Source organism: Tachysurus vachellii, chromosome 12, assembly GCF_030014155.1.
Source record: "Tachysurus vachellii isolate PV-2020 chromosome 12, HZAU_Pvac_v1, whole genome shotgun sequence".
NCBI classification, from domain to species: Eukaryota; Metazoa; Chordata; class Actinopteri; order Siluriformes; family Bagridae; genus Tachysurus; species Tachysurus vachellii.
In genome coordinates, this window is record NC_083471.1 from 24,578,065 (window position 1) to 24,597,961 (window position 19,897).

General features: G+C 41.5%; 1 protein-coding gene across 1 annotated transcript in view; it reads right to left on the reverse strand.

Annotated features, from left to right (window-relative positions):
* Positions 1 to 2,015: 2,015 nt before the first annotated feature.
* Positions 2,016 to 19,897, reverse strand: part of si:ch211-102c2.8 (trichohyalin) — a 19,541-nt gene continuing 1,659 nt past the window's right edge. Inside the window, exons 4-23 of the mRNA XM_060882612.1 lie at positions 19,441 to 19,581; positions 18,650 to 18,734; positions 17,369 to 17,537; positions 17,157 to 17,240; positions 15,750 to 15,862; positions 15,459 to 15,585; positions 14,382 to 14,507; positions 13,784 to 13,909; positions 13,516 to 13,704; positions 12,989 to 13,051; positions 12,128 to 12,229; positions 11,330 to 11,512; positions 9,224 to 9,331; positions 8,885 to 9,117; positions 8,593 to 8,719; positions 8,134 to 8,217; positions 7,732 to 7,940; positions 4,242 to 4,317; positions 3,662 to 3,892; positions 2,016 to 2,578 (exon numbers count right to left, since the gene is read on the reverse strand). Of these exons, the coding sequence (XP_060738595.1) occupies positions 2,504 to 2,578; positions 3,662 to 3,892; positions 4,242 to 4,317; positions 7,732 to 7,940; positions 8,134 to 8,217; positions 8,593 to 8,719; positions 8,885 to 9,117; positions 9,224 to 9,331; positions 11,330 to 11,512; positions 12,128 to 12,229; positions 12,989 to 13,051; positions 13,516 to 13,704; positions 13,784 to 13,909; positions 14,382 to 14,507; positions 15,459 to 15,585; positions 15,750 to 15,862; positions 17,157 to 17,240; positions 17,369 to 17,537; positions 18,650 to 18,734; positions 19,441 to 19,581 (2,651 nt within the window). The 3' untranslated portion in view covers positions 2,016 to 2,503. The remainder of the gene's footprint in view (positions 2,579 to 3,661; positions 3,893 to 4,241; positions 4,318 to 7,731; positions 7,941 to 8,133; positions 8,218 to 8,592; positions 8,720 to 8,884; positions 9,118 to 9,223; positions 9,332 to 11,329; positions 11,513 to 12,127; positions 12,230 to 12,988; positions 13,052 to 13,515; positions 13,705 to 13,783; positions 13,910 to 14,381; positions 14,508 to 15,458; positions 15,586 to 15,749; positions 15,863 to 17,156; positions 17,241 to 17,368; positions 17,538 to 18,649; positions 18,735 to 19,440; positions 19,582 to 19,897) is intronic.

A 19,897-nucleotide genomic window follows, 5' to 3' on the forward strand; every position in this document is an offset into this window, starting at 1 on the left:
CAGCTCATTAGTGTTCTTATTACTGGGCGAATCGCTCTACGATTTTCCGCACTAATTCTTTATCCGTCACACGTCACTTCAGGGGAAATTTAAAGCGGCCAGACGGTCTGCCTGTGGCGTTGAATTAACGCTCACTTGTAATAGAGGTGTAAACAAATTTGCTGTTGTAGAGAAAGGAATAAAACACGTAGAGAAAATTGCAGTCTATCAGGACGGAGTGACCGAAACATCCTGAAATGTTTTATTCCTCTTATACGACGGTTATTACACTATATTAAAGACTGACGTGTGCTTTTTATCCATTTATAGACACGCATCATGTTGTGGAAAACGTTTTTGAGTTGTTCTCACATATGTTCCTTCACTAGCCTCTTCTCTCGCTCGCTCTCTCGCAAAAAAACAAACTGACACTAGAGACTCCTTCCATAAACGTTCCCCAGACAAGTCCCTGAGAATGAGCTGTTTCTATAGTAACTACATATAACATAAAAATAGCGAGCGCTTCTATATATTTTTTATAGCGATTTCAATTCGATTCGATTTGCGGCCGCACCACCGTCAGCGCCGACGTTACAGAAATTCAATCACTTTCTGACCAATCAGAAGCGAGTATTCAGCTTTCCTGATATTTTTGTATATACTCTACGCCATCAGACACACACACGTACACCGTCACCCCTGTGGAAATGTCGCCCCGTGTCTGAAACGGTAACTTTATACCCATTTAAAACTTCATATTAAAGATGAGTTTGTTCGAGTTTATATTTAAACTTCATGTTGTTTTCTGTTCTTTATGGAATAGAAAGAAAATTGCCAAATTTCTTGTCTTTCAGAGGATAAAAACACTTATAGAAATTGCGACCTTCCAAAGGTTACTGCACTTTATTTTCTTTTTTCTTTTTTTTTTAAATCTAGAAATAAATCACAAAATATCCCAGCCACAAAACCCGGAACGTTCTGCAGTACTGTACGAGTCCTCTGAGCCCGCACGTGTAAAGAAAAACATGTAATGTGAATATTTTGTCTTTCTTCTGTTTGCTTTTCAGCTTTTTTTGAATGTACAATCTCTTTAACAAGGTGTACAGAGTCAGACCTGTTTTTCAGTAAAATTAAAGATGTGCTCACGAAAAAAGTGTGAATGTGTTTATTAATAAAAAATAATAATACAGACTAGAAAACAATCGAGCTTAAACAGTTCAGGATATTCGATTACAGTTGATACGAATACGATACGTAGATGAAAACAGCGTTATTTAATAATGTGATTTTATACAAGATTGAATTGTTGTTCGTTCATGTATTTATTTATTTATTTATTTATATAATTATCCAGTCAGCTATTATCCAGTGAGATGAGGACTAACATGTGCTCACTAATGAATCACTAATGTGATTCGCTAATGAATCAATTTCTGGTGACATTGGTGGTAATTTACAGTAAAATCCTGAAGGTATCAAATAAAGTTTTATACGTCATGAATTTGTTAGAATAATCAAACGTAGGGGGACACGGTGGCTTAGTGGTTAGCACGTTCGCCTCACACCTTCAGGGTTGGGGGCTCGATTCCCGCCTCTGCCTTGTGTATGTGGAGTTTGCATGTTCTCCCCGTGCCTCGGGGGTTTCCTCCGGGTACTCCGGTTTCCTCCCCCGGTCCAAAGACATGCATGGTAGGTTGATTGGCATCTCTGGAAAATTGTCCGTAGTGTGTGATTGTGTGAGTGAATGAGAGTATGTGTGTGTGCCCTGCGATGGGTTGGCACTCTGTCCAGGGTGTATCCTGCCTTGATGCCCGATGACGCCTGAGATAGGCACAGGCTCCCCGTGACCCGAGGTAGTTCGGATAAGCAGTAGAAGATGAGTGAGAGAGTGAGTGAGTAATCGAACGTGTCGCAGTAGGATCGTAGTCTATCTAGTGGGTTTTTAAAACCATTAAACACTTAACAAACCGTATACAGAACATCAAATGAACCAAAAAAAAATTTTACTCTGTTCTGGGTTTGTCTGCCATTTTTTTTCCCATTTTGCTTGTGGAGCATTCTGGGATTTTTTTCAGAAGCAATCCTTCCACTGTACTTGAAGGAAATTCCATTATAATGGCTGAGCAAATCCTTAGCTGATTGAGTGTCGTTTTGTAACGAGTCGACTCTTTGAATCGGACTCTTTTAGATGAAATTTGAGAGCTGACTCACATATCTGAACCGTTTTTCTTGTTTGTTTGTTTGTCTGTCGTGTTATATTGCAGGCAATTACAGTAGTTCCTACAGTAGTACAGTATAACTTTAGGTAAAAATGACTAGGAATTAAAAGAGTCGACTCTTATTGCTAGAAGAGCAGATACACGGTGTGGTTCCAACACTTTAAAGTGTGAGCCTTTGAGTATGTATTTAATTTACTGCAGCAATTCTACGTAAAAAAAATGGAAGAGTCAGATGTCAGGTCACTGACGATGACCCGTATAATGTCCTCAGCATGTCAGTTTACAAGAAAAGATATAATCAGACGTCAAAGGTTAAGTTTCCGGGTCGTTCTTAAATCAGAGCTCTGTCGTGTCACACAGCTGTCCGGTTCTGGAGCGATCTGCGTAAAAAAAAAGTGCATTATTTCGTTATTTTCTTACAATTATTTATACCATATAAGCTAAATAATGTTTTGTGCTGTTTAGTAATTCTACAGCCAATGTTTTATATCAGAAAATAAGTCTCAGTGATGTTAGTAGGGTTGCAAAATTCCGGGAATTTTCAAGGCTGGAAACTTTCCATGGGAATAAACTGGGAATTTAAAAAAAAATGCATAGTTGCCTATAACAAGGAACTTAAATGTAGTTTAAAAAATCTTAACAGCATAATTTTGTTTAAAATGATAAGATTTAATGCAATTTAAGTTGAATTTGTACCCTGCGTTCCTCGGTCACTTGCAGACAGCACACTGCTTACTGGAGGGCCATTGAGGCCAAACTCCCTGCATGTACTTACATTCCTCCATAACATGCACAGTAACACTTTATTTTAGGGGTCATTTAACTAGTTGCTTATTAGCATGAATATTAGAATATTGGCTATTTATTAGTACTTATTAAGCACATATTAATGCCTTATTCTGCATGACCTTATTCTACATTCTTAATTGTACCCAATACCTAAACTTAATAACTACCTTACTAACTCTTAATAAGCAATAAATTAGGAGCGTTACCACATGCACAGATAATTTGATGACCCTCCGCCTCCCCCACACACTCACTCCCCCCGAAAAAAAAATCCTCTATAAAATGTTTTTTTTACAATTATTAAGTTTATTATGTTTATTACAAGCATAATAATGTTTATTATGCTTTTGTGTTAATGAAATAATCAAAGTTCTACTTACAATTAAATCAGCCAAGACGTAATTTTTAAAATATGTATTACCTTGCATGCATGTCTGCTTATCACCAAACAAAATGTTTATGTTTGTATATAATATAGTTTATATAAATTTCCAATTCATTCCCATAAATTCCTGTAAATTTCCATAAATTCCCGTAAATTCCCGTAAATTCCCATAAATTCCCGTAAAGTTTCCAATTTTGAATATTTCTAAAATTCCCCAGATTAAGTTCCCATGGAAAGTTTCCGGAAATTTACCGGAAATTTACCCTTTGCAACCCTAGATGTTACACACTGTCTCGAGGTAGGATCCAGCCAGCTCGCTGTTCCCACGGTCGCGGTTCAGACGCATGCCGCCGGGTGTGTAGGTGTGTGAGTGGCTCTGAGCGTCAGCCTGCAGTTGCCTGATGCGACTCTGGAGGTGGCGCAGTAGTTTATGAGAGTCCAGGTCGTGGCTACTGGCTGCGTCTGGGACATGAGCTGAGGAAGCAGAGGATGCTGGGACGTCTGTGATGTTACTGGAACTCTGAAGTTAAAGCAACCACGGAGTAAATTGAAGTAAAAACATCTAAAAATTAGTTTTGAATATATTGTCTGATACTGAACACATCCTACCTCTATTCCTTAATACATTGTTACTGTATATCATTAAAGAACATGATTGGCTGTTATAATTTGTGACATCATAAACTGTTCACAGTTTAAATAAAGCCATTAAATCTAGTCCTGTTTTATTCTAAGGGCGTTTTTAGTCATAAAAATGTTGTCTTTGGGAACATGCTGAAAAAAAACCCAGTAAACCAGAAAAGCCGGTGTTTATTTATCTATTGCTAAAATATCATTTTCTATGTTTTAACTCCATGAGCGATGTTTACCGCCGTCAGGAGTCTCATCTCTCCCTCCAGCTGCTCCAGCCTCCGCCGCTGTTCTGATTTTTGTCTGCAGGTTTTCCTGAACAACACGACACACACCAAACCACATCATCCGTCTTTTTATTTATTCTGTTATTTATTCTTGTCAATATGGGCGGAGAGAGTGTTCGGTGCGCATGTGTGACATTAGCAGAAAGCGGTTTTAACATTGACATGGAGGATAAAAACAAAGAAAGAAAGAGAAGAAAGTCTTACGATAAGGTAAGAAGTAGGACGTGTTAATATAGGATCAGCTTTCCAGCGCTGGAGTGAACTGAAGGAGCAGGAAGTTGGTCACATATTCACAGATTGGAGTTTCCTGAGTCAATAACTCCTGAGCTAAACACTGTTACTACACAAATAACACCTCTTTTCTATCGTAGTAATGTAGAGACGCAGCTACAACCGTGTTTTGTGTAGTAACAGTGTTTAGCTCAGGAGTTATTGACTCGGGAAACTCCAATCTGTGAATATGTGACCAACTTTACTTAAGACGCCGAGGCGCTTTTTTCCTTCTCGATAGGTGAGTAACGTTGGTTTTGCTTTGTTACACAGAACTAATATATGTCTTTGTCCTTTACATGATTATGTTTGTGTGTCATTTTTGCTTGTTTGTTTATCTACAATCGTATTGTTCTTCACTTCAGCTATGATAAAGACACATTTCTTTCCATTAGTTGCCCTGGGTTACGTATGTATGTGTGGGCGGAGCTATCAATACAGGGGTGGGACCCGTTTGGGTTAGGGGCGTTTTTGTTTTGGTGATTTTATGTGACAACATTGGCTTTCAAACAATGGAGACCCCACCTTTAAGTTGTTTGCTGGCGCTTCTACGTTAAATTAGCTAACAACTAGCTTGAACGGCTTTAGACAACAAAAATGGTTTGAATTATGAACTACACTTTTATTTATTTATTTATTTTTCTTATTATTTTTTTACACTTTTATTTTTAATTTATGTTTGTTCAGTTTTTTTACCTCAGCATTCATCAAAACCATTTTTGCTGTCGTTTTTTTTCCCTTCTATTTTATTTACTATAAATTGAATTTGAGTAGTTGAGTAAATATTAAGTAATTTAGTTCAACCATTTACTCAGTTAAGCAATCGGTTAATCAACCAGTTAATCGACTAATAAATCAATTGTTATTTTAGTTCTGTATATTTTTAAGCGTGGGCTCGCGCTTTGCACCGTTAGCTAGCTGATGTGAAATGACAAGCATTCGCTAGCTATTTGCATCGTATAAGGAGAAATACCGATGTGTGTCGTTGTCTGTAAACGATAGCAACTGATGAACAAGTACAACGTAGCGGCTAAGAGCTGATGTGTTCACTCACCTAGCGTCGACCGTCTCAGCTTAGCTGCCGGGTTTTAGTTATTTTTATCTGTATAATTTAAATATTATTCAGAGTTGATGAAGTTCTGTTTATTAGCTTTACAACATACGTTGCAACAGCTGGTGTCACACTGTGCTGGTTTTGGTGTCCAATACAACAGTAAATCATTCAAGGGGAGACTTATTTTAGTAGACTGTTAGACTACAAAGCAAATAGATGATAGTTTTTAGTTTAAGGTTGCAGGTATTAGTGTTTAGTAACTACAGAAAGACCTCTAACGGATGAATAAATGTTCTCAGAGTGCTGATGAAGGATCACCAAGAAGACACTACAGGTAGATTAAATAAATTGCGTCTATTAAAGATATAAAAAAAAACACAACATTAAAATCAAAACTAAACAGAACTGATTATTTGTCCATTTTCATCCACTCACGTGGCCACGGCCTGATTAAATAAACAAAATAAATTGAAGCCTTTAAGCTCCGCCCACACGGCATAATCACGCCGTGTCAACTATCACTGAAAAGCAGGTTTTCTGTTTTGTTTTGTTTTTTTTCAGTGAAATTTCCTTTATAAAATCGATAACACACATTATTTTGGTTTTTAGATAAAAAAAAAATTGAGTGGAAGAAAATGACAGAAATTTCAAATCGTGTTCGACTTTAGACTAAAGAAAGTAATTTTGTGTTAGAGCCTAGAAATATCTTATTAATTGATCAGTAGAAACAAACAAACAAACAAACAAATAAATAAAATGTTCCAACAAATTCTTTCTCTGTAAAGTGTTTTCGTAGTGAAATTAATATTTGATTTAGTCGTTGTCCATCACTTTTACATCCTGATCTTTAATGATTAAAATGTTATATTCATTCATTCACTCACTCATTTTCTACCGCTTATCCGAACTACCTCGGGTCACGGGGAGCCTGTGCCTATCTCAGGCGTCATCGGGCATCAAGGAAGGATACACCCTGGACGGAGTGCCAACCCATCGCAGGGCACACACACACACTCTCATTCACTCACACAATCACACACTAGGGACAATTTTCCAGAGATGCCAATCAACCTACCATGCATGTCTTTGGACCGGGGGAGGAAACCGGAGTACCCGGAGGAAACCCCCGAGGCACGGGGAGAACATGCAAACTCCACACACACAAGGTGGAGGCGGGAATCGAATCCCGACCCTGGAGGTGTGAGGCGAACGTGCTAACCACTAAGCCACCGTGCCCCCCCTATATATATATGTTGTTGTTTGTATTAAAATATTATTTTTAGTATTTATACAATTTTTGTCAATAACAATTCCAATCCAAAAAATACTTACAAAAATACACAAAAAGAATCTCAGTGATTAACTGGCTAATTGCAATTTGTTATTGTTGTTGTTGAATCCTGGCTGTAAATTCACCTGTAGTGTCACCTGTAATGAATCTCTAAGAACTGATCCTGGATCAGCACGCTGACTGACCCGAGCATCTAATCTAACAGCAGTTTGAGCAAGAAAAGTCTCTATTACCTTTTCCTCAACCAGTCTACTTTCCATCTGCAGGCAACAAAACACACTTTAGACGCAGAGCCGTTAGCTTTAACGAGGTCATATTTACTCATGACACTTTAACAGCATGGTCGATGTGTGCGGTTTGAGTTGTTCACGATGTTTCCAGTGTTGTGTGTGTGTGTGTGTTTATGAAAGCTGACACACAGACACATTTATAATGGAATTTTGATAAGATGAACATTCGGTGCTGAGATTAGCTTTATAATTCTCACTGTCCACTTTATTAGGAACCCTACACTATACAGTATGATCTTCTCCTTCTGTAGCTCATCTACCCCAAGGTTTGATGCGTTGTGTGTTCAAAGTTGCTTTTCAGCTCAACACGGATGTACAGAGTGATTATTTGAGTTGCTATATTGAGTATGGTTTTTTTTTATTTTTTTTTAGAGACTTTAGAGACTGACGGGTGTGAAAATCTCAGATTGTCAGTTTCTGAAGCGCTCAAAAAAGCTTGTCCGGCATCAACAACCACGACGCAGTTAAACTCACAGGGTTCAGGCGTACAGGTGTTCCTAATAAAGTGGACAGTGTGTGTATCTGTGTTGTGCCGACCTCTCCAGCTCAGACGTGAGCTCCTGTTGAAACTTGTGTGCGAGCCGTGCCGTGGTTTTCTCCTTCCACTGCACCATGTTCCTCTGAATCTGACGCAGCTCTTCATCTTTAGCCCGCAGCTGCCTGCGCAGACGCGCAGCCATGCAGTCGCCGTCATCATCCTCACGCAGACGCACCCTGTTCAGATTGCTCAGCTCCTCGATGTGCTCCTAAACACACACACATACATACACACACATGTTTACGCATAAATTAGTTTACGTTAGTACGTTAGTACGTTAGGATTTAATACTAGGACTAAACCACACGTTGTAGATCAAATGGAACTTGGTGTTTAATTTGTAAAGCAAACTTCAGTCTGAACAGCTGGAGACACAGTGTGCTGAGTGACGTGTTTCACACCTCGATAAGTTTTTCCCTCAAAGAATTTACAGCTCTCTCTTTCTCAGCTGTTAGCTGCTCTCTCTGTACACGCAGCTCCTCCTCCTGAAACACACACACACACATTCGAAAAACATACCCAGATACACACAAAAACACTCAACATACACACACATACAAAAACATACCCAGATACACACACAAAAACACACCAAGATACACACACAGACACATACAAAAACATACCCAGATACAAACACACACACACACACACACATATATACTGTATATATTCACACACACAGGCAACATAGTATAGAAGTATAGAGACTTGCATGTGTACTAATTTAGAATGAATATATTTATTTATAGTTGAGCATGTAACATGTAACGTGTTTGTGTTTTTGTCTCTGTGCGTGCGTATGTAGTTGTGTGTGTGTCTGTGTGTGTGTGCGTGTGTGTGTGTGTGTGTTTACCCACTTTTTGACTACTGAGCTGTTGTTTGGTGTGTGTCAGTGAGGTGATGTGATTCTGCAGGCTGGTGATGAGGTGTTGAAGTGACTTCCTGAGAGACTGCAGCACCTGCACCGCCTCGCTTACTGTAACACTACAACACACACACACACACACACACACACACACACACACACACACACACACACACACAGACATGGGGACAGTTCTGGCTCTGTACTGAAGGTGTGTGTTTGTGTGTGTGTGTGTGTGTACGTGCGTGTGTGCGTGTGTGTGTGTTGCAGGTGTCTCAGTGTACCTGTGTGAGAGATGTGTGTTGTCCACAGTGAAGCCGTTATGAGTAAGCAGCTCCTGCAGACACACACACTCGTTGCGTATATCTTGAGCCCAGCCTGCAGTCTTCTGTTCATTTCTCGCCTCTGCCCCCTGCTGGAGACGCTCACACTCTGCCAGCTCCCCCCTCACGGCCTGCAGCTCCTGCTCGCTCCTCTTCACAAACTCTTTCAGACGCACGGCTTCGCTCTCAGCCTCCTGTTATTGACACACAGTGAGTGTGTGTGTGTGTGTTTGTGTGTTTAGAAACGAGCAAAATGTTCAAAAAAATGTAATGTTTTTGCTTTTGATGGCCCACACGCACCTGCTGCAGCTGTCTGCGCAATTTATATAACTCTGTCTGGTGCTCATCTCTCAGGGCTCTGATCAGGGCTGTATGCTTAGACGCTGCGCTATTCAACTCCTCCTCACTCTGAGACAGAGAGAGAGAGAGAGAGGATGTCAGAAAGACCAAGTATATGTGAGTGAGGTAGAGAAAGAGAGCGTGTGCATGTGTGTGTGAGTGAGAGAGAGATGGAGAGAGCGAGAGAAAGAGAGAGAGACAGACTTGATTCACTGATGGAGTATGTGATACTGTGAGTGAGTGAGTGAGTGAGTGAGTGAGTGTCTGAGTGAGTGAGTGAGTGAGTGTGTGTCTAAGTGAGTGAGTGAGTGAGTGAGTGAGTGAGTGAGCATCTGAGTGAGTGAGTGAGTGAGTGAGTGAGCGTCTGAGTGAGTGAGTGTGTGTCTGAGTGAGTGAGTGAGAGAGTGAGTGAGTGAGCGTCTAAGTGAGGGAGTGAGTGAGAGAGTGAGTGTGTGAGTGAGTGAGTGAGTGTCTGAGTGAGTGAGTGAGCGTCTAAGTGAGGGAGTGAGTGAGTGTCTGAGTGAGTGAGTGTCTGACTGAGTGAGTGAGTGTCTGAGTGAGTGAGTGAGTGAGTGTCTGAGTGAGTGTCTGAGTGAGTGAGTGTCAGTGAGTGAGTGAGTGAGTGTCTGAGTGAGTGTCTGAGTGTCTGAGTGAGTGTCTGAGTGTCTGAGTGAGTGTCTGAGTGTCTGACTGAGTGAGTGAGTGTCTGAGTGAGTGAGTGAGTGAGTGAGTGAGTGAGTGTCTGAGTGAGTGTCTGAGTGAGTGAGTGTCAGTGAGTGAGTGAGTGAGTGTCTGAGTGAGTGTCTGAGTGTCTGAGTGAGTGTCTGAGTGTCTGAGTGAGTGAGTGAGTGTGTCTGAGTGAGTGTCTGAGTGAGTGTCTGAGTGAGTGAGTGAGTGTCTGAGTGAGTGAGTGAGTGAGTGAGTGAGTGAGTGAGTGTCTGAGTGAGTGAGTGTCTGAGTGAGTGAGTGTCTGAGTGAGTGTCTGAGTGAGTGCGTGAGTGTGTCTGAGTGAGTGTCTGAGTGTCTGAGTGAGTGAGTGAGTGTGTCTGAGTGAGTGTCTGAGTGAATGAGTGAGTGAGTGTCTGAGTGAGTGAGTGTCTGAGTGAGTGTCTGAGTGAGTGAGTGTCTGAGTGAGTGTCTGAGTGTCTGAGTGAGGGAGTGAGTGAGCATCTGAGTGAGTGAGTGAGTGTCTGAGTGAGTGAGTGAGTGAGGGAGTGAGTGAGTGTCTGAGTGAGTGAGTGTCTGAGTGAGTGTCTGAGTGAGTGTCTGAGTGAGTGAGTGTCAGTGAGTGAGTGAGTGTCTGAGTGAGTGTGTCTGAGTGAGTGTGTCTGAGTGAGTGTCTGAGTGTCTGAGTGAGTGAGTGAGTGAGTGAGTGTGTCTGAGTGAGTGAGTGAGTGAGTGAGTGTCTGAGTGAGTGAGTGAGTGTCTGAGTGAGTGAGTGAGTGAGTGTCTGAGTGAGTGAGTGTCTGAGTGAGTGTCTGAGTGAGTGAGTGTCAGTGAGTGAGTGAGTGTCTGAGTGAGTGAGTGTCTGAGTGAGTGAGTGAGTGTGTCTGAGTGAGTGTCTGAGTGAGTGAGAGAGTGAGTGAGTGAGTGTGTCTGAGTGAGTGAGAGAGTGAGTGAGTGTCTGAGTGAGTGAGTGTCTGAGTGAGTGAGTGAGTGAGTGAGTGAGTGTCTGAGTGAGTGAGTGAGTGAGTGTCTGAGTGAGTGAGTGAGTGAGTGTGTGAGTGAGTGTCTGAGTGAGTGAGTGAGTGAGTGTCTGAGTGAGTGAGTGAGTGAGTGAGTGAGTGTATGAGTGAGTGAGTGAGTGAGTGAGTGAGTGAGTGAGTGTCTGAGTGAGTGAGTGAGTGTCTGAGTGAGTGAGTGAGTGTCTGAGTGAGTGAGTGAGTGAGTGTCTGAGTGAGTGAGTGAGTGAGTGAGTGAGTGAGTGTCTGAGTGAGTGAGTGAGTGAGTGAGTGTCTGAGTGAGTGAGTGAGTGAGTGTCTGAGTGAGTGAGTGAGTGTCTGAGTGAGTGAGTGAGTGAGTGAGTGTCTGAGTGAGTGAGTGAGTGTCTGAGTGAGTGAATCTCACCTTCTGCAGCTCCAGCACTTTATTCTGCAGAGCCAGTGCACTCCTTTTCTCTCTCTCCACATCAGCTCTCCCTCTCCTCTCCACCTCCTGAATCTGCTTCTCTAGTCTGACCTTCTGCTCTCGGAGAGACTCCGCCCTCAGCTCCTCCCACTTCCTCTGCTCTCGCTCCACTGCCTTCTTCACCTGCAGACACGAAGTTTTATTACTGAACTTTTATAGCTGCAGCTTTACTTTTTCAGACACAGGGACATTTTGAGGACAGACGACAGCCTGGTTTCTCTGCAGCATGACATGTTTATTAAACTGAAGAGAAAGTAATGGAAAAGCTGTTTGTAGCTGCTTTAGTGTGATGGTGATAACAGGGACTTGATTTACAAACCTTGTTACATAAAAGGTAACTATAAATGGATAAAAAGTACAGTGGGTCATTCTTTAATAAATAAAAACAGATTTGTGGACACATTGCTGATGTGTAAGAAAGCTGTTAGAGGAAAATATAATAATAATAATAATAATAATAATAATAATAATAACAATAATAATAATAATAATAATAATAATAATAATAATAATATTATTATTATTATTGTTGTTGTTGTTGTTTTGTTGTTGTTGTTATTATTATTATTATTATTATGATTATTAGAAGTAGCATCAATATTATTATTATTATTATTATTATTAATATTATTAATAGTAGTAGTGTCAATATTATTATTATTATTATTATTATTATTATTATTATTATTATTATTATTATTATTATTATTATTAGTGAATTCTGTGAAGAGACAAAACCTGCTCTTGACTTTCTCCTCTTAGCTCCTCTTCTCTTCTCCTGAGTTCCTCTTGCTGTTGCTTTAAACACTCCTGTAGTCTGTTCACTTCTTCTTCTTTCATCTGAGTATATATGGAAGAGAGAGAGAGAGAGAGAAAGAGAGAGAGAGAGAGAGAGAGAGAGAGAGAGAGAGAGAGACAGAGAGAGAGCGAGAGCGAGCGAGAGTTATATACTTGGTTATAATAGTGTGTTTACAAAAGTGTGGATGTGTGCTGTGGCCTCTGACCTGGATGCGGTTGTGTAAGGACTCAGTGTGCCGTGTGTGTGTGATGGCTTGCTCTCTGAGAGCAGCTTCTTTTATTTCATGCACCTGATTACGGACCTGTGTATACACACAGACACACACAGATACACACCACACACACACACACACACACACACACACACACACACACACACACAGATATAGATACACAAACAGATACAAACACAGTTACAGATATACACACACACACAGATACACATCACACACATACACACACACACAGAGATATAGATACACAAACACCGGTACACACAGTTACAATACACACACAGATACCATATACACACACTCACACACACATATAGATACACAAACACATACAAACACAGTTACAGATATACACACACACATACACACACACTCACACACACACACACACAGATATAGATACACAAACACCGGTACACACAGTTACAATACACACACAGATACCAGATACACACACACAGATACAAACACAGGTACACACAGATATAGATGCACACAGATACACACAGCCATCACAATTCCCATCTTAGCAGCACACTAATGTTGTGTGTGTGTGTGTGTGTTGTACCCGCTGTAATTCTTCCACATGGTCCAGAGTCATCTGAGTCCTGAGCTGCTCCACTTCCACTTCCTGCAGAGATGTGTGGAGAAAACTCATACAGGACTTTCATATCTATTATTTGTACCATTTTCACCAAGCAGGGTGATGATACAGTGTCCCTGGAGCACAGAGCATTAAGGGTCCAAAAGCGGCAGCTTGTTGATGCCGGGGTTTGAACCCACAACCTTCTGGTAGCTCAGCCAGGACTGGGTCCTCTACAAATGTGTAGTGTTTTCTTTTTAAAGATTAAAGTTCACACAATATGAGCTTATTAATCCTATTAGACATGTTTAATCATATAAGCTTCAGATCATTTTGATCATTTAATACATTTAATTCTAGAAATAAATATAAATCTTCTGCCAAAAGAATAAGTTTGAAATGAGTAAAAAATTATATCAACAAATTGTTGAATTTGTATAATAGTAAATTACATCAGACACAAGAAGATGATGAGACATGAGACGATCCTCTCTTTTTCTCGACAAAAATACCTTTTGCGTCTGAGCGTGTGCCAGTGCTGCTGTTAGCTTAGCACGGTTCGCCTCTCTGACAGCCTTGATCTCCATCTCCAGTCGGTTCTTCTCCTCCTGCGTGGCCAGATGAAGCATCTCTTTCTGTGCGATGATCTTCTCGAGAGCCGCAAGCTGACCTTCCTGCTCCACTCGTTCGCTCCACACAGACTGAGACACACAGACCGAGACCGAGGTTGACAAAGGGAGTGGAAGAGACAACCACACCTGAGAGCCTGAGAGAACCTACTTCCTGTAGCTCCTGTCTAGATTTGGTTGCTGTGGTCAGCTTTTCCTCCAGCTGGGAGCATTTCTCTCTGAGCTTACTGTTCTCCACCTGCTTCTGCTCCAGCTCCTGGGTCACTTCCTCTAATCTCTAAAACACACACACACACAGAGAGAGAGAGAGAGAGAGAGAGAGAGGTGAACAAATAAAACAGAAAGGTAAAGAACATGGGGGGCACGGTGGCTTAGTGGTTAGCACGTTCGCCTCACAGCTTCAGGGTTGGGGGTTCGATTCCCGCCTCCACCTTGTGTGGAGTTTGCATGTTTTCCCCGTGCCTTGGGGGTTTCCTCCGGGTACTCCGGTTTCCTCCCCCGGTCCAAAGACATGCATGGTAGGTTGATTGGCATCTCTGGAAAATTGTCCGTAGTGTGTGATTGTGTGAGTGAATGAGAGAGTGTGTGTGCCCTGTGATGGGTTGGCACTCCGTCCAGGGTGTATCCTGCCTTGATGCCCGATGACCCCTGAGATAGACACAGGCTCCCCGTGACCCGAGGTAGTTTGGATAAGTGGTAGAAGATGAGAGTGAGAGTGAGGGTAAAGAACATGAGAGTTTCTGTTTTACCTCTTGCATGGAGTCCAGCATGTGTCTGAAGCGCCGCTGCTCGGAGAACAGCTCGGATTTGGCGTTATCCAAAAGCCGATCCATCTCCTCCATCTCCAGCACGGACGTACAGCCGCTGGTCAGATGCTGGAGATGAAAGAATGAAACCGTTGTATTGAGAAAGGAATAAAATGTTTTCAGCTACTTGGACATTTTATTCCCTGTTAGCAAATAATAGCGATGGAAAAATGCACAGGACTGTCATGATGATGACGGACAGTTCCCTGGTGTACAAGCAAGCCATCATGACAGTCCTGTGCAGCCACGTGTCTTTGTTTATGTTTTGTGCCCACACGTGTTTGCCCCGCCACATCCTTATCCTATTCCCGCCTCTGCACACCTGTACCTATTTATACCTGTTTTGCGTATGCTTTTGTGGAGTTCTTGTTGTTTGTTCTTTTGGTTCTTTTTTGTTTTTTTTGGTGTTTCTTTAGAGGTTTTTTGTTTGTTTGTTTTTATTTGTTTTGAAGTTTTAAGGTTCATTTTGTTTTCAAAGTTGTTTTGTTTGCTTTGTGGTTTTTTGCTTTTTTTTGCGGGTTTTTTGTTTTCTTTTTTGGGGGTGTTTTTGTAGGGGTGCTGTTTTTTGAGGGGCTGTTTTTTGTTGTTTCTGGGGTTTTTTATGTTTTTTTTTTTTTAGTTTTAGTTTAGTTTTTTGTTGTAGTTTTTTTGGGGTGCTTTGTTTTGGAAAGTTTTTTTGTATTTTAGTTGTTCAATATTCTCCCTAGTGTTTAAACCCCTATCTGTCTTCTATCCCTGTATTTGGTTCTGGATTTTGTCCCCATGGAGGCACCGGAACCTGACACAGGTCAGCAATTACATTTTCTATCTTCTTACTTAAAAAAGATCTATATTAAATGTTAAAATTACAAATACTAATGATTAAATAAATGATTCTTTACATGCTTTACTAAATTATCAGAGTAATAAAATCAGGGTTTCCTGCTAATGAATGCTACTAGTTTTGGTGCTTTTCTCTGTAATTATTCCTTTTCTTAATGAAATCTCAGAAAAATAAGTAAAGTAAATGAAGTTTGTTACCCTGTGAGGGCTGTTGTCATGGTTTACTGTGGTAATGTGTCTCTGCAGGGCAGCCTGGCTCTCCTGCAGAGCCTTGACCTCCTGAATATACAAATCTCTCTGAGCTTGGAGTTTGTGCAGCTCACTCCTGCAACACACACACACACACACACACACACACACACACACATCCAAATCCAAAAGAGACAAGACAGACCCCACTATTCATTTAGCCATTTTGTAGCATAAGATATAAAATAGTCACACAGGGAAGTTTTGTGTGTGTGTATATGTGTGTGTGTGTGTGTGTACCTGAGGAGCTGAGTGTGTGTCCTGGTGTGAGTCAGACTAAGATGCAGTGTGTGTTGCTCTTTCTCAGCCTGCTCGACCTCCTCTCTCAACCTCTCCACTCCCCGTACAACTGCCTGGGGGAAAACACCCACCCACACACACACACACACACACACACACACACACACACACACACACACTCTGTGTCATGATGCTTGGACAGTTCCTTACACAACGATCTGATCTCCCCTTCAGCCACAGCTCGCAACCTTGGGGTAACCATGGACAATCAACTGTCCTTTTCCTCTCATGTTGCTAATGTGACTCGCTCATGTCGGTTTCTTCTCTACAACATTAGAAGGATTCGGCCATTTCTGTCCACACAGGCTGCTCAGGTACTTGTTCAGTCTCTTGTCATTTCTAGACTGGTTTACTGCAACGCACTGCTGGCAGGTCTACCTATGAACGCAATCCGTCCTCTGCAAATGATCCAAAATGCAGCTGCATGGCTTGTTTTCAACCTGCCTAAGTTCACTGGCTATTTTCAAGCGGCGGTTGAAGACCTACTTATTCAGGAAACACTTCAACTAGCACTTCTTTCCTTATCTTTTGCATTTAAAAAAAAACAAACAAACAAAAAAAAAAACACCTTTGACACTTTTTCATTGTAACTCTGAACAAATGTTTTAAACTCATGGTATCTTAAGTATGTAACTTAGTGAGCCAGCATTAATGTATTCAGTGTTAAAGATTTAAGCACTTATGTACGTCGCTCTGGATAAGGGCGACTGTCACATGATGTAAATGTAAATGTAAATGTAAATTCCCTGTTGGAACACTAGGGGGCGTTCCTGGAGGGGTTTGTGTGGTTCTTGTGCCATGTGACTTTACCATGCCTGATCCTGATCTCATCTCGCACCCATTTTTGACATTTCTGACATAAGCAGATGCTTACTGTATCAACAAGCATTTGGAGCATCTCAGGGAGCAGAAATGGCTTTGAGATCAACATTTACTTTGAAGTTAGGAACATTTTTGTAAAGCAAACTAACCGCTTTTGTTTTTTTGGAACTTTTCTATGAATTTTCTATTGCCCCAGGTAGGCTAGAGAAAAACATAAATACCAATGAAACACTACAAATTCTTAAAGTCCAGAGTGTCTACTTTCAGATGAGCTTCATATTAACACCACTGTGGGGTAAGACATGATGAAGACACTCAATCATCAACATGGACACAACAAAACAGGAGGAAAGTCAATTTTTTAGGGGCTCTGGGAAAAAGACACATACTGTTAGTCTTTAACAATATTATATAATATAATAAAGACCAAAACTAGATATACATGGACATTCTTGGGGTTTTCTTCAGATAAACAGCAGGGTTGTGTGTGTGTGTGTGTGTGTGTATATGTGTGTGTGTGTGTACCACATTTTGCTGCTGCTGATCAGCAAGAGACAATTCCACATAGCTGAATTCTGATTGGCTCTTGTCACCAGCCTTCTCTTTGCACTAAAACACACACACACACACACACACACGTACACAAACACACAAATACACACAGATTTTCCCACCAGAATATCTAATATAACATGAACAGAATGTGATGGAGTAGCAGTGTGTTTCTTGTGTCTCACAGCTGTTGAGGCTGTAGAGCTGCTGGTGGAGGTGTTGGTGATGGTGTTGGTGTTGGTGTTGGTGTTGTTCCTCCTGCTTTGGTTCCATTTCTCTCTTCGCTGGATGCTGGCTGGAGACCTTAGAGATCGGTAGCTCCCTACACACACACCGTTCACCTCATCTTCAGAGCTAACACACACACACACACACAGATCAAAAGAGGGGGAGAGAGAGAGAGAGAGAGAGAGAGAGAGAGAGAGAGAGAGATTTATGGAAGGTGGTTAATAAGGAGTAACATTACACACTCTACCTGACTGTTTGTTTTTCGGGTCTGCGTGTGGTTTTTACGTCGGTTCTTCTTGCACACGATCCAGGCTGTAAGCTTTTTTCCTGTGCTGTGGTGAAATATACAGAAAAACTGTTTGTCTCTCTCTCACACACACACACTGTGACACACAACCACACACAGTGACACACACACACAGAGTGACAGACACACTGACTCACACGCACTGTGACACACACACACACAGTGACACACACACACTGTGACACACACACAGTGACACACACAGGCAGAGAGTGACACACACACACAGACAGAGAGTGACACACACACACACAGAGTGACACACACACTGACTCACACGCACTGTGACACACACACAGTGACACACACACAGAGTGACACACACAGTGACACACAGAGAGTGACAAACACACACACAGAGTGACACACACACTGACTCACACGCACTGTGACACACACACACAGTGACACACACAGGCAGAGAGTGACACACACACAGAGAGTGACACACAACCACACACAGTGACACACACACACACACACAGAGTGACAGACACACTGACTCACACGCACTGTGACACACACACAGTGACACACACACACACACACAGAGTGACAAACACACGCAGAGTGACACACACACTGACTCACACACACTGTGACACACACACACAGTGACACACACAGGCAGAGAGTGACACACACACAGACAGAGAGTGACACACACACACAGAGTGACACACACACTGACTCACACGCACTGTGACACACACACACAGTGACACACACACACACAGAGTGACACACACACAGTGACACACACACACACAGTGACACACAGAGAGTGACAATGACACACACACTGACTCACACGCACTGTGACACACACACACAGTGACACACACACAGTGACACACACACACACACAGTACCTATGCTGTTGGAGAGCCTGCTCTTGAGGTGGAGTCGAACTCTCTCAGTACACACAGACTCCAAATCGCTGTCTATAGCAACAAAGTCGAAACTTTTCAGTTGAACACCTACAACAGCAAACGTGTCATGTTTTTTCTCCTGATCTCGACATAACAGTTATCACGACATAATTATAATATGTATATTGTACGTATATGATACATGACGCCTCTTAAGACTTCCGTACTTTCTTAATTTAATACAAAACATTTCTTTTTAAACGGCGCAAGAGCCGAATCTTTGAAATATTGCCATGAATTTCAGAGATTCTCAGTATTCAGTTCGTCCGCTCGAGCCGTTACTGACTCCACAAGTCTGGGCAAAACCTTACGATCTATTTTAGGTCAAATCCGTCGGAGTGCCGTCTGAACATGAGCCTCGACAGAAAATATAAAACATAAAGGAAATCTGAGTTAACGTGATCCATAACAAACACGTCCTTATGTTTAAATAGGGACGTAGAAACAGTGCAGAATGTCGAATATAAAATATTCGAGATATTAAACACTTAATCGATTTTCAGATTTTACACAAAATTACAGATTTTTAATGTAGCCTCAAACTTTTTAACCTTTAAGCTTTAATATTAAGCCTCAAAACACACGTAGAAACAATCGACTGAGTGGGGGGATGTGGTAGCCTAGTGGTTGAGGGGATGGACTACTGACCAGAAGGGCATGAGTTTGAATCCCGCTGCCACCGCTGGGCCCCTGAGTAAGGTCCTTAACCCTCAATTGCTCAGTTGAAATAAATTGTAAGTCACTCTGGATAAGGGTCTCTGCTAAACGCCGTAATTAATGAGTGAGATACCTGCTAGTTGTCTGCTGGGAGATTTGAAAGCAGTAACACCGGGGTCCAGGCCTGTGTTCTGTCCGCTCGTGACCTGAGGCTCGGTCAGGAGTGTGGTGTCGCTGCTGATACTTTCGGAATCTGGAGCGCTGAAGTCTGGAGCTGGGAATAAAAGCACTTTTATTTTATTTTTGTATTATTTTTTAAAAATAAAATACTGTTTTAATTCCACCAGAAATGTATTTAAAGCTTTGCTGCCTCCTAGAGGTGAACACCTGTCATAAACCTGTAGGCATTTAAAGTGTATTTTACATCAAACTTGAAGGTTCAACAATAATTTCTGCAAGTAATTAACAAAGTATTCAAAGCTACAAATAAAAATAAAAATAAAAAAGTGTCACTACAACAAACCCACTAGCTTCAGCCCTGCCTCTTTTCCTAATTTTGAAAGACTCAATATTATGATCTGCTCCATTAA